We start from the raw sequence: 13,550 nt of genomic DNA on the forward strand, positions 1-13,550 counted from the left end.
AGATTGAATGCGAGAGTTCGGGAAAGTGATTTCTTCCCTCTTAGGGATGGAACCACGAGGCGACGTTCATTCACAGAACACAAGTTTCTGGAGGGCACATAAATCTGCAGAAGTGAGAGCAGATAAGAAGGAGCAAAGCCAGAGGTCGCTTTGTAAGCAAACATCAGAGCTTTGAATTTGATGCGAGCAGCAACTGGCAGCCAGTGCAAACGGGTGAGTAGCGGAGTGACATGTGCTCTTTTGGGTTCATCATAGACCACTCGTGCTGCTGCGTTCTGAAGCAGCTGAAGAGGTTTGATAGAACTAGCTGGAAGCCCGGCTAGTAGAGAGTTACAATAATCCAGTTTGGAGAGAACAAGAGCTTGAACAATGAGTTGAGCTGTATGTTTAGATATGAAGGGTCGGACCTTTCTGATGTTATAGAGTGCGAATCTGCAAGATCGGGCAGTTCTAGAAATGTGGTCAGAGAAGTTCAGTTGGTCATCAATCGTTACTCCAAGGCTTTTTACCATTTTGGATGCAGTAATGGTTGCCCCATCCATCTGGATTGAAAAGTTATGGTGCAGAGTTGGGTTGGCAGAAACTTCAAGCATTTCCGTTTTCGTGAGGTTAAGCTGAAGATGATAATCATGGTGATGTTTTAACTGACTGAAATTATGATTTTTTGGTATGTTGAGTTCTAACATGGGAAGACTGCCACAAAAGATCTGGTTCGCGTTAAAGATCTGAACTTCCCATCACTACTACGCATCTTACCTCAGAAGCAGCCTGTGGGCTGTTGTATTTGAATTTGAGGATGGGTAGATGATAGTGTTCATGTGTCCTCTTAATAAGTTTAAAATAATGTAAACAAGAGCTTGAACAATGAGTTGAGCTGCATGTTCAGATAGGAAGGGTCGGACCTTTCTGACTCATGACGTTATGACTCATATATGAATAGAAATGTTGTTTTAATATAAACAAAACAACTACTATTTCTCATCTTGCGCGCACGGACTTGCTTGAACAACACTGGAATACATCACATCCGGTCGCAGGAGTTTAAATATTTAATGTATCCGCAGCTCAAATCGGATCTGAATTTCCCGTATGCGTAGATGATCGGAACTCAGCGCAGCTCCTGGACTACTTTCCATTAGCAATGAATGACTTCCAGTCTGTCTTTTGTCATGTACAGTGGAAAAGCGGCTTCTGAATTAAGAAATACAATACAATTTATATTTACCTTATAAACAAAACAAATGGCAAACCAAAAAAGTAACTGTTTATAATCTCACCCGAGCTGACCTAAGATCAGCTAAAGCTGAGAGAGAGAGATCTGACAAATGTTGGATGATTGAGAACAAGAACTAGAGGGGGTTTGATAAACTAAAGGATGAACTACAGATGATAAGCTATGGAGAACAAACTACACAGAATAAAACTACAGAGAATAAACCACAGAGGATGATGGGAAGTGTTGGCGGAGCTTCTCTCTCTGCTTTAACTGATGGTTTGGGATTCTGTTAAAAGCCTTTAAATGAAACACGAGAGAAACACCAGAGCAAACACACAGAGGACTGAACATCCACAGCGGCTCCATCAGTCTGACTTAAATAATGTCTAGTTATTATCCAGTTTATGTCATGTTTATATAAATGCAAAGCATGTTTTTTTAAAACGCTTATGAAATAAATTAAATACAAAACAAATTCAATACATAAATTACATTTACAAAAAAATTAAATACAAAAACAAATTACTTTAAATTTAAAACTAATAATAATAAAATAAATATAATATATACAAAACAAAAAGCAACATTTAATTTAAAACAAATAATTACTTTTACATTTATTTCTATAAAAATAAAACAAATTGTAATAAAATGGAATAAATAAAAAACAAACAAATAAATTAAATACAATTACGATAAATTTATAACATAATAATAAAATAAACAAACACAAAACAAAAAATAAATTTAAAACAAATAATACAAATAATAATAATAATATAAAATAAATACAAAACATAAATAAAAAACAAATAATAAAACTAAATTAAAAAAATAAAAATAAATAATAAAGAATATATATGAATTAATAAAGCAAGCTAATGGTTTATAAAGGCTGTGTTTTCATCTGTATTGTGAGTGTTTGGAGCGCTGTGGACGAGTGTGTGTCTGTGTGTGGGTGTTTCCTCGTGTCTCACCTGAAGGCTGGTAACAGTGAGGCGGCGGGCATCATCTACAGGAGCAAACACAGGCACCAGGAACGGGCTCTCAGGGATGTGCTCATCATTGAATTTTATAGACACCTCATAGTCTCCTGCAAACACATGAAGAAGAGTTATAATGCATCAGATATGAGTTATAATGCATCAGATATAAACAGCATTTACAGAGGACCTGTTTATTAACCTGATATTAATGCATGTCCTAAAAAACTCAGTGTATAGGCTTCTTTTTAGATATTTTATTCACTTTTAGATTTATTTATATTTATTTACATTCACTGGCCACTTTATTAGGTTCACCTTACTAGTACCGGGTTGGACCCCCTGCTGCCTTCAGAACTGCCTTAATCCTTCATGGCATAGATTCAACAAGATACTGGAAATATTCCTTAGAGATTTTGCTCCATATTGTCATGATGGCATCACGCAGTTGCTGCAGATTTGTCAGCTGCACATCCATGATGCCAATCTCCTGTTCCACCACATCCTAAAGGTGCTCTAAAGGATTGAGCTCTGGTGACTGTGGAGGCCATTTGAGTACAGTGAACTCATTGTCATGTTAAAGAAACCAGTCTGATATGATTCACGCTTTATGACATGTCGCGTTATCCTGCTGGAAGTAGCCATCAGAAGATGGAGACACTGTGGTCATAAAGGGATGGACATGGTCAGCAACAATACTCAGATAGGCTATGGTGTTGACACGATGCTCAATTGGTACTAATGGGCCCAAAGTGTGCCAAGAAAATATCCCACACTATTAAACCACCACCACCACCAGCATGAACTGTTTATACAAGGCAGGACTGATCCTTGCTTTCATGCTGTTGACGCCAAATTGTGACCCGACCATCCGAACTGAGTGGCCCCCGGTGTGGTCTTATGCTGCTGTGGCCCATCCGTCTCAAGGTTGGACGTGTTGTGTGTTCAGAGATGCTCTTCTGCAGACCTCGGTTGTAACGAGTGGTTATTTGATTTACTGTTGCCTTTCTATCACTGGAACCAGTCTGGCCATTCTCCTCTGACCTCTGGCATCAACAAGGCATTTGCGCCCACAGAACTGCCGCTCACTGGATATTTTTAAGTTTTGCTCACTGCAGAGCCACTTGGGCAGAGCTGAGCTCCAGCAAGGGGGAGCTTGAGCTCCAGCTCCTTCTTCCTTGCACTACCTCTACGAGTGATGTCACTGGGGTTGGGGATTGGGGTTGGGGTGGGTGTACGCATTAAAACAGCTTATAGGAGGAGGAGCAAGAGCTCAAGCTCCCACTCGCTGGAGCTCAAGTGACTCTGCAGCGAGCAGTGTCTCGATATTTTCTCTTTCAGACCATTCTCTGTAAACCCTAGAGATGGTTGTGCGTGAAAATCCCAGTAGATCAGCAGTCTCTGAAATACTCAGACCAGCCCGTCTGGCACCAACAACCATGCCACGTTCAAAGTCACCTTTCTTCCTCATTCTGTTGCTCACTTTGAACTGCAGCAGATCATCTTGACCATGTCTACATGCCTAAAGGCATTGAGCTGCTGCCATGTGATTGGCTGATTACAAATTTGCTTTAACGAGCAGTTGGACAGGTGTACCTAATAAAGTGGCCGGTGAGTGTATATATGAAGAGTTTCATTGCAAAACGAGATGTATCCATTTTGAGAAATGTTGGTTATTTGACGTTATTATTTAAGACATCAGTCAAGTTCATTCACAATATTTATATATTAAACTATTACTTGAGCTCAGTGAAGGCCAGGAACACAATATTTTCAAAGCCAGGATATTTTTATTTAACTTTATGTCCATAAATAGTTCATAAATAAGTCCAAAACCATGCCAAAATGCAACATATTTATCTTAACATTGTCAAACATCTTAAATTGGCAAAAAAAACTATACATCATAAATATATGGAATTGTATATACAAATATTGATTAATAAAAACAAGATTCTGAGTTAGTTTTGGCCAGAACGTGCACAACAACATATCATCATTATTTATTTATTTAAAAAAAAATTTTTTTGCAAAACGCTATACATCCGCTGTAATACCATTAAGAAAAGCCAGTGAATCAACGTTTTGTTTAATAAGTAAGATTAACTTAGTTAGATAAACGACTTGTAGCTTGTTACAGAAAGAATGGAGGCTCCTTCCACACCGCTGCTGAAAACCAAACCTGTATGATCAGAGCGGGTGGAGCCGCGGTGTCACAGTTCTTGTCTCTGTTGCACAGAGTCCGCGACACAAGATCGCCTCGCCCTGCCATGTTTAATGAATTATTTCACTGTAATAATAATCATCATCATCATCATCATCATCATCATCAGGGCCTGACCAGCCACAGTGGCTATAGTTGCATTTCCAGTCACAATTTCACGCAAGAAAAAGGGAGCCCGCAAGCGTTTTAAACAGTCGCGCGCATCACAACAGCTTTTGGCGCAAGTGATCATCCTCTCATTCGGTATTCACAGAAATTATTTAAAGAATAAACTTACAAAGGACACTTAGAAAAGTAGCCTTGCAGACAGGTATCTTGCGATGGGGAGGAGCGCAGGAAAAAAGGCAGTTTTTCACTGTAACCCCTGGCCTTCTTCTTGACATCAGCGGACTGACAGACGCAGGATTATTTTATCTTAGTCCACTTTTGCATTGTTTTTCTACATTTTTGTGAAGTTGACGGCTGTATCTTCATCTAATAGTTTGTCAGCATGAAACAAACCAACATTACTCGCATTACTGAGCAAACTCAGAGCACTTCACCGGCAATGACTCTCTTCCCAGGGGATGCTGAGCTCGCGCAGCATCCTGAACGTTCTATATCCGTTATATCGCACTTTGTAAAGAAACTGGTCTGGCGGATATTGCGTTTTGCACAAAAATACATTTTGTACAAGGCCTAAAATGTACATTCTTAAATGTTATTAATGGCAGCAATTCACACATAGATTAAGGTACATCTGAACAGGGATTTCCAATAATAAAATCCAAATGTCAAAAAAATTAGTCTATCGCGTTTTGCAACTAAACTCTTTTTTATTTACGTGTATTTATTTATTTATATACATATATATATATTTATTTTTTATTTATTTTTTTTATATTAATTTAGTTTTATTTTTTAACTTTTTATTTTATCTATTTATTTAATATATAATATAAATGTATTTTGACCCATGTCAAAAGTATTAAACTAAAGCATCAGAGAAAGCCTGCACAGTCTATCAGAAACAGATGCTTTTAAACTGGAGCCGGCCTATTGTGTACTTAAGATCTGATTGACTGAAATGCATCACAACAGCAGGACTAAACAGGGCCTGAGAGACAGAGCATGTGTGTGTGTGTGTGTGTGTGTGTGTGTGTGTATACCAGGCTCTTGAGCTACATATGAGACTCCACATGATCCATCTTTCCTCTCCTCGAATGAGATTTCAGCTCGACTCGGTCCTTCCACAGCGATAGATAAACCGCCAGCTCCTGCTTCACGAGTCCACACGCTAAACTCAGCTACACAGGATAACAAACACAAGAACAGACAATTAAAATGAACATATTTTAGAGCACTAATCACTGTGAAACCATAATATTTTTATCCAAGATAATCATACCGTCAGAATATTACACCAGACCATGCCTACCTGGCGCACAGACGTCTGCTTTCTCCAGTCCGGGTCCTGCAGCTCTGACCTTCTGTGCTCCTCCTTCCCCCAGCGGCCCCACAGTGAACTGAAAGGGGGATCCAGGCACGTGTTGTCCGCGGTACCGCACATTTACCATATGAACACCCGTCTCCTGTGGTACGAAGCGAACACAGTACGTCTGATTCCCTACCGACACCAGATCAGCCTCTTCTGTAGCTCCAGACGGACTGATGACCTGAGCGGTCACGTCAGAAATGTCCACCTCTGAAGAGAAAACACACAGGATCTATTCAACAAGAGATCAGGCAAACATAATGAAAAATACAACACTTTAAAATAGGGCTGGACGATACTGGAAAATCTGACATTGCGATATTTTGTTTTGCTGCGATATGCATTGCAATATGAATTATAACTGGGCAAGGCAAGCCAAGGCACGTTTATTTATGCAGCACATTTCATACGCGATGGTAATTCAAAGTGCTTTACATAAACAGTATAAGAAAATAAAATAAAAAAAAAGAATAAAAATGATTAAAAACATATTAGGGAAAGAAATAATAGTGTGATCTGTCAGACACCGCACAATGCTCATTCAGTAAAGGCACAGCTAAACAGATGTTAGTGTTCCCCCTACCATTATATTAGGGTGGTGCTCCGCCCTCCCAACTGCTTTCCCCGCCCCTTTTGAAGTCAAGTTAATTGTATTGTCTATATTGCGCCAGATCAACTAATAAGCAAGCTAAATAGCCGTATGTAATGCCTTATTTACACAACGGCATGTCATTTCTGTCTCTACATGGTCACGCGTTTCCAAACGTCTGCTATCTGAATCGCCCACGGTGGAGTTTCACACAGCCACTCTGTGCTGTATGGGAATGAGAGTGTGACCTGTTTATACAGTCTATTGGAGCGACTCGTGTAAGTGATGCAGCCATCGTATTTCCAGCGTTTGAGCTGCTGTGACACAAGCGGAACAATTGCCTCTATCTAGTGTTTCATTCAACCTTATGACCTATCCCGGAAGCTCCGTGAGTCTCCCACAAATTTACACCGGCTCTGTGATACCCAATGTTAAAATACCCATAAATTATTAGATAAATAAAACTATTTTTTAACATGAATATTTAATAATATAACTACTTGTAATACACTCATTTCTGTAAACAGTGGTTTAAAAGGCTATTTCTTTTTAGTAAAGTATTAGATTTATAGGTGTGCATTATAACTTCTTATGCATCAAACTTATGCTCCAAACTTTTTCTTTATTGAGGCATGTTGAACTCTTCTTTCATCATTTGCAATGTTTCCAAATTGTATTGTTTGTAATTCTTCTTAATTTTTATTCTGTGGCGGTTCATTCCACTGTGGAGACCCCTGCTAAATAAGGGACTAAGCCAGAGTAAAATGAATGGATGGATTATTTTCTGTAAAGCTGCTTCTGGTCATGACACGTTCCTACCTAAATGGTTATAAGAGTCGTGCTTAAGGTTTTATATGCAGCATCCTTGATTTATTCTCTTAGGTAAGGCAAGATGTACTCTTAAGGTTCATATTTAGAGAGAAAATGTGCTCAATGCATTATAAAGCTTGAAGCATTAGAACCGTTGCTCAGAATCAGCCGATAACTATGACAAGGTATGGGTACTCGGAATTGGTCATTTTTAGCTTGTCCAGTTCAAATAACTGTTCAGTTATTTACTGCTGTCAATAAAAGAAACAAATTAGCATCATGACATCTTGTGTTTGTGTCAGTCTGAACAGCCGCACCGCACCCCCAATTGCCCCCCCGGAAAAAAAAATGTAAACATAGGGGAAACACTGGATGTGTTTGCTGTATTTCACTCATTTACATCAACTGAGGTGATTAAGACTTTCCTATTCAGTGCATCTGGATAAATAATAAAACATTACCATCAAAAATAAATAATTAAAGTGCTCTGTTTTTTTGGGGAGTCTAACAGTATTCAAGTACAGAAATTGAACAATTTAATGTATAATATCATGGTCATCATTGTATAAATAATAATAATAAATGATCAATATCTTTTAATCTTTAATAAATAATCTAATCCTGCAATGTGACTATTGAAGATACACACATTGCGACGTCGATACTCAAATGATATATTGCTCAGCCCTACTTTACAATTAGCTCCATTTGTTAAAGGTGCACTGTGATTGGTTCATTCTTTGTGAAGAATCTTTAATGTGACTCTGGAACGATGAGTCCTCTCAGGGAGTGATTCGTTCACTCATGCATGAGCACATTTGTGCAAATACAGTCACGTCTATAATTATTCAGACATTTACACAATTCTAACATTTTTGACCCTATACAGCAACACAATGGATTTGAAATGAAAAAAGATGTGCCTTAACTGCATTAACTGCTTACAACTAATTTGAGGGTATTTATATCCAAATCAGGTGAACGCTGTAGGAATTACAACAGTTTGTATGTGTGCCTCCCACTTGTTAAGGGACCAAAAGTAATGGGACAGAATAATAATCATAAATCAAACTTTCACTTTTTAATACTCGGTTGCAAATCCTTTGCAGTCAATTACAGCCTGAAGTCTGAAATGCATAGATATCACCAGATGCTGGGTTTCATTCCTGGTGATGCTCTACCAGGCCTCTACTGCAACTGTCTTCAGTTCCTGCTTGTTCTTGCGTTTTTTTCCCTTCAGTTTTGTCTTCAGCAAGTGAAATGTAAGCTCAATCGGATTTAGGTCAGGGGATTGACTTGGCCATTGCATAACATTCCAATTCTTTCCCTTCAAAAACTCTATGATTGATTTTGTAGTATGCTTTGGGTCACTGTCCATCTGCATTGTGAAGCACCATCCAATGAGTTCTGAAGTATTTGGCTGTATAGGAGCAGATAATATTGCCTGAAACACTACAGAAATTATCCTGTTGTTTTTGTCAGCAGTCACATCATCAATAAACAACAGAACCAGTTCCATTGACAGCCATACATGCCTAAGCCATGTCACTACTACCACCATACTTCACTGCTTAGGATCACGAGCAGTTCCTTTTCTTCTCCATTCTCTTCCCATCACTCAGGTACAAGTTAATCTTGATCTCATCTGTTCACAGGATGTTGTTCCAGAACTGTGAAGGCTTTTTTAGAACTCTAATCTGGCCTTCCTCTTTTTGAGGCTCACCAATAGTTTACATCTTGTGGTGAACCCTCTGTATTCACTCTGGTGAAGTCTTGTCTTGATTGTTGACTTTGACACACAAACACCTACCTCCTGGAGTGTGCTTGATCTGGCCAACTGTTATGAAGGGTGTTTTCTTCACCAGGGAAAGAATTCTTCAGTCGTCCACCACAGTTGTTTTCCGTGGTTTTCCGTGTCTTTTGTGTTCTCAGTGTTCTCTCTACGCCTGGTGTTTTTGGTATCTCTCTGATCGGTTTGTTGTGTTTTTTCAGCCTAATGATGGCTTGCTTGACTGATCGTGACAGCTCTTTGGATCTCATCTTGAGAATTGACAGTAACAGATTCTAAATGCAAATAGCACACTTGAAATCAACTCTGGAGCTTTTATCTGCTCTTTATACATGGGATTCAATTCAATTCACCTTTATTTCTATAGCACTTTTACAATGTAGATTGTGTCAAAGCAGCTCCACATAGAAGATTATAGTAAATTGAAACAGGGTCAGTCCAGATTTTAGAGTTTAAGTTCAGTTCAGTGTGGTTTAATATTCACTACTGAGAGTCCAAACACTGAAGAGCAGATCCATCGATGTGCAGCTCTACAAGTCCCGAACCATGCAAGCCAGTGGCGACAGCGGCGATAAAAAAAAAAAACTTCACCAACTGGCGATAGTGAAGAATTAAAAAACCTTAAGAGAAACCAGGCTCAATTGGGCACGACCATTTCTTTGCAGAGCTACAGTCTAGGCGCCGGAGGCTGGAAGCTGGACCTCAGCGAAGACTCGTCTGTCCCTGGAGCGTCACAGGAATCAGTCTCATGCTCTCCACTCCTCCATGACCACCACAGCAGCTGCTCAAGATACGGCCTGGTCCAGGATTATGGAAACCTTGGGATCATCTCTTCGTGCGTCTTGGATCGAATCAGTGGCACTGCATAGTCTCTGGGGGTCTCAGCATGAGTATCCCCATGTAGAAATAGAGAATAATTAGCGTAGCTGCTGTTCACAATGTATATAAACGAGATGCAAAAACCTGCGTGGAGCATATTCAGGGATAATGAGGGAATAACACACACACCTGGCCATGGAGCTGCTGAGAAGCCAGTTGTCCCATTAATTTTGGTCCCTTAACAAGTGAGAGGCACATATGTGAAAACTGTTGTAATTGCCACAGCGTTCACCTGATTTGGATGTAAATACCCTCAAATTAAAGCTTACAGTCTGCAGTTGAAGCACATCTTGTTCACTTTATTTCAAACCCATTGTGTTGGTGTATAGAGCCAAACATGTTGGAACTGTGTCAATGTCTGAATAATTATGAGTCTAACTGTACATCTAATGGAAATGTAATGAAAGGGTAAAGCATAATTTTGCTTAACGCATGTAAATAAATTAAATATTATTAAATACATTAAACAAAAAATACCCATGCACATTCTTCATTAAAGTTCTTAATTATAACTATAAAATACAAAACCAAATATCCATCCTCATGATGTACATCACTGGAAACATCCGTTCATTTTCCATGCAGGAAATGACATCATTGTAGTTTTGTGCAGTCATGAGGATGAATGAACTACAGCTGTGGTGAGGGCTGCAAACACAAACAGCAGAGTGTGTGAAGATCAAGCGCGTTCTGCCAACCTCTGGGTCCACATGCGCAGCTCATAACGCACCGTCCAGGCCTCCGCAGGGCCTCCTGACGGGCCCTGCACCTGTCCTGCTGCTGCTGACCCGCCGCTGGGTCACTGTGAAGCGTGTTTGACCTCCGACCCGCAGATGCACAGAGCAGATGGAGCGACACACTGACCCAGACAACAACTCACGAGACAGAGCCAGAAGAAACCAGCTCACTGACACATACACACACATACATGCAGATACACAAACAGACAATAGGAGGATAGGCACACACACAGTCATGCACATACACAGAGAAAGACACACGCAGACAGACAGAACGACGCACACACACAAACATGCAGACAAACACAGATGCACATACACAGTAGACAGAAAACAGAAGCACATGCACTCACAGCCATGCATAGAAAGACACACATGCAGCGACAGACACACTCACAGACATGCACATGCAAACACAGAAATACAGACACACACAAGCAAACACACACAGCCATGCAGAGACACAAAACAAACATACATGCACACACAGCCAAGCAGAGAAGCAAGACATGCAGACACACACAGCCATGCACAGACAACAACACCCATGTAGACATGAGAGCGCACACACACAAACACAGGCACATATAGACGCAAACAAACACATATACATAATGCATGCACACACATCCATGCATAGAGACACACAAACACAGCCACACACATAGATATGAGCACACACACACACAGTAACATAGAGAGACACAAACACACATACACATTACACACACGCAGAAAACCGGAGAAATAGAAGAGAAAGGGAGAGAGAGAATCAGGTGAGGAGATGCAGGACAGAGAAACACAGCAGAGTGAAGAACAGAGGAAACATCAGCAGATTTTACACTGATTCCCAACCACATCAGTCTTAATACCGACTTTTAATTGTGTTTAATCACTGTAATTGTGCATATAATAATTAACAAGGACTGCAAAAACTTATTTAAAATGTACATTGTTTTTTTATTTAGGGGTTTTTCACCTTTAATTTGGATAGTGGAGGTTACAGACAGGAAAGTATTGGGAGCAGAGAGAGGGGAAGGGTCGGCAAAGGACGTCGAGCCGGGAATCGAACTCAGGTCGCCGCAAGCACCATGGTGCTATATGTCGGCGCACTTAACCACCAATTGGCGCCGACTAAAATGCGCATTGTTAAACAGGATTCCTTTCACAGGTAAACTGGTCTAACAGGGAACCGTAACAAACTATTTCAAGTGAACGTGGAATTAAAAGTAAACAAATAAAAAATAATCATACTAAAAAGTAATGTTTACCATCTAATATTTAGGTGGCATCGCAATAGTCCTTTTAATTAAAAATAATTCTCTTTTTTTTGCCATTGTGAATGTAATTTTCAATAGAATTATATTGAACACACTGGGTTTTAAGTATGCACAGGGTTTTAAATTGATCTTTTTTTAATGTAATTTATGTAATGACATTGAATGTATTCATGTTGCCTGTTTATTCTGTGACGTGTGTAATGTGAACGTTGATGTGTGACGTGTGGTGAAGCCAAAGATGAATTTCCACTTGTGGACAATAAAGAAAAGTAAAGTAAAATTCACATTTATCATCCACCTACAGCAAAGAAAATAAGTATTGAACACAGTCATGTTTTTTCAGGTGAATACTATTTCTTTTTTTATTGGTGTTTAACAAGACAATACATCACTGTATACCAGTGTTTCCCAACCCTGTTCCTGAAGGCACACCAACAGTACACATTTTCAACCTCTCCCTAATCAAACACACCTGAATCAACTCATCAGAAGATTAGAAGAGACCCCAAAACCTGAAGTTAATGGGTCAGAAAAGGGAGACGATAAAAATATGTACTGTTCGTGTGCCTCCAGGAACAGGGTTGGGAAACACTGCTGTATACAATACAACATAGGAAAAATTACAGTTTGTCTTATTTTTCTGATTTTCCCCACTGTCCCCTCAAAATAAAATCAATTAAATTTATGAAATATAAACAAACAGATCCTCTGAAAGAAAAAAACATAATAATAAATTTAAAATAAAATTAAAAATAAAAGAAATTCTTTAAAATAAAAAAATATTAATGATAAATGAGCAAGTTTAAGATAAGAGCAAAAAATAAATAATTAATAAATAAAATAACTTAGAAAAAAAATGTATAATAAATAAATAAATAAAATCGAAAAAAAAAAGTTCACATTGGAATACTATTTCTAAAGGAGCTGTTGACAGGGAATTGAACCAGATTTTAGTAAAATCCCAAACCATACAAATACATCAAAACAAAAAAAATCAGAAAAATGACAGAAGGAGAAAGTGCTGAACTACTGAAACGTATTTAATACTTTATTTAAAAGGCTTTCTTTGGTGATGGCAGCTTAAAGACGTCTCTCATATGGAGAATGAAGTCACATGCATTACTCAGGTGTGAGTTTCTTACAGACTTCAACAGAGTGTCAAAATCTTGATGCTTCTGTGGATCTCATCTATTAAATCTGAGCTTTAATTTGTATTGTCTATTGGATTGGGGTCAGGTGATTGGCTGGGCCATTCTACAGCTTGATTTTCTTTCTCTGAAAGCATTTGAGAGAGTTTCCTTGGCTGTGTTTCAGATCATTGTCTTGCTGAAATGTCCACCCTGGATTCATCTTCATCCTCCTGCTAATGTAGATGTTGGACTGAAGCAGCTGATATTCATTTACACTGATGAAGAGCAGAGGGTTGCTGAAGAACTACTGAGAGATTTCAGCTGCTGTCTGGGCTTTCACTGCCGAAATACACCTCCCTTTCTTCACGTGTTCAATAATTTTTCCCTGTATGATTTCATTTTATTACACATCTTTGCATATATGGATTTCTTTGGT

The 13,550-nt window shown here is 39.0% G+C and overlaps 1 protein-coding gene across 1 annotated transcript in view; it reads right to left on the bottom strand.

Moving 5' to 3' along the window:
* LOC130236987 (filamin-B) overlaps positions 1 to 13,550 on the bottom strand; it is a 231,664-nt gene that overhangs the window by 14,241 nt on the left and 203,873 nt on the right. The window contains exons 38-40 of the mRNA XM_056467758.1: positions 5,841 to 6,107; positions 5,572 to 5,709; positions 2,194 to 2,309 (exon numbers count right to left, since the gene is read on the bottom strand). Of these exons, the coding sequence (XP_056323733.1) occupies positions 2,194 to 2,309; positions 5,572 to 5,709; positions 5,841 to 6,107 (521 nt within the window). The remainder of the gene's footprint in view (positions 1 to 2,193; positions 2,310 to 5,571; positions 5,710 to 5,840; positions 6,108 to 13,550) is intronic.

The sequence above is a fragment of the Danio aesculapii genome, chromosome 11 (genome assembly GCF_903798145.1).
Source record: "Danio aesculapii chromosome 11, fDanAes4.1, whole genome shotgun sequence".
In the NCBI taxonomy this organism is placed as follows: Eukaryota; Metazoa; Chordata; class Actinopteri; order Cypriniformes; family Danionidae; genus Danio; species Danio aesculapii.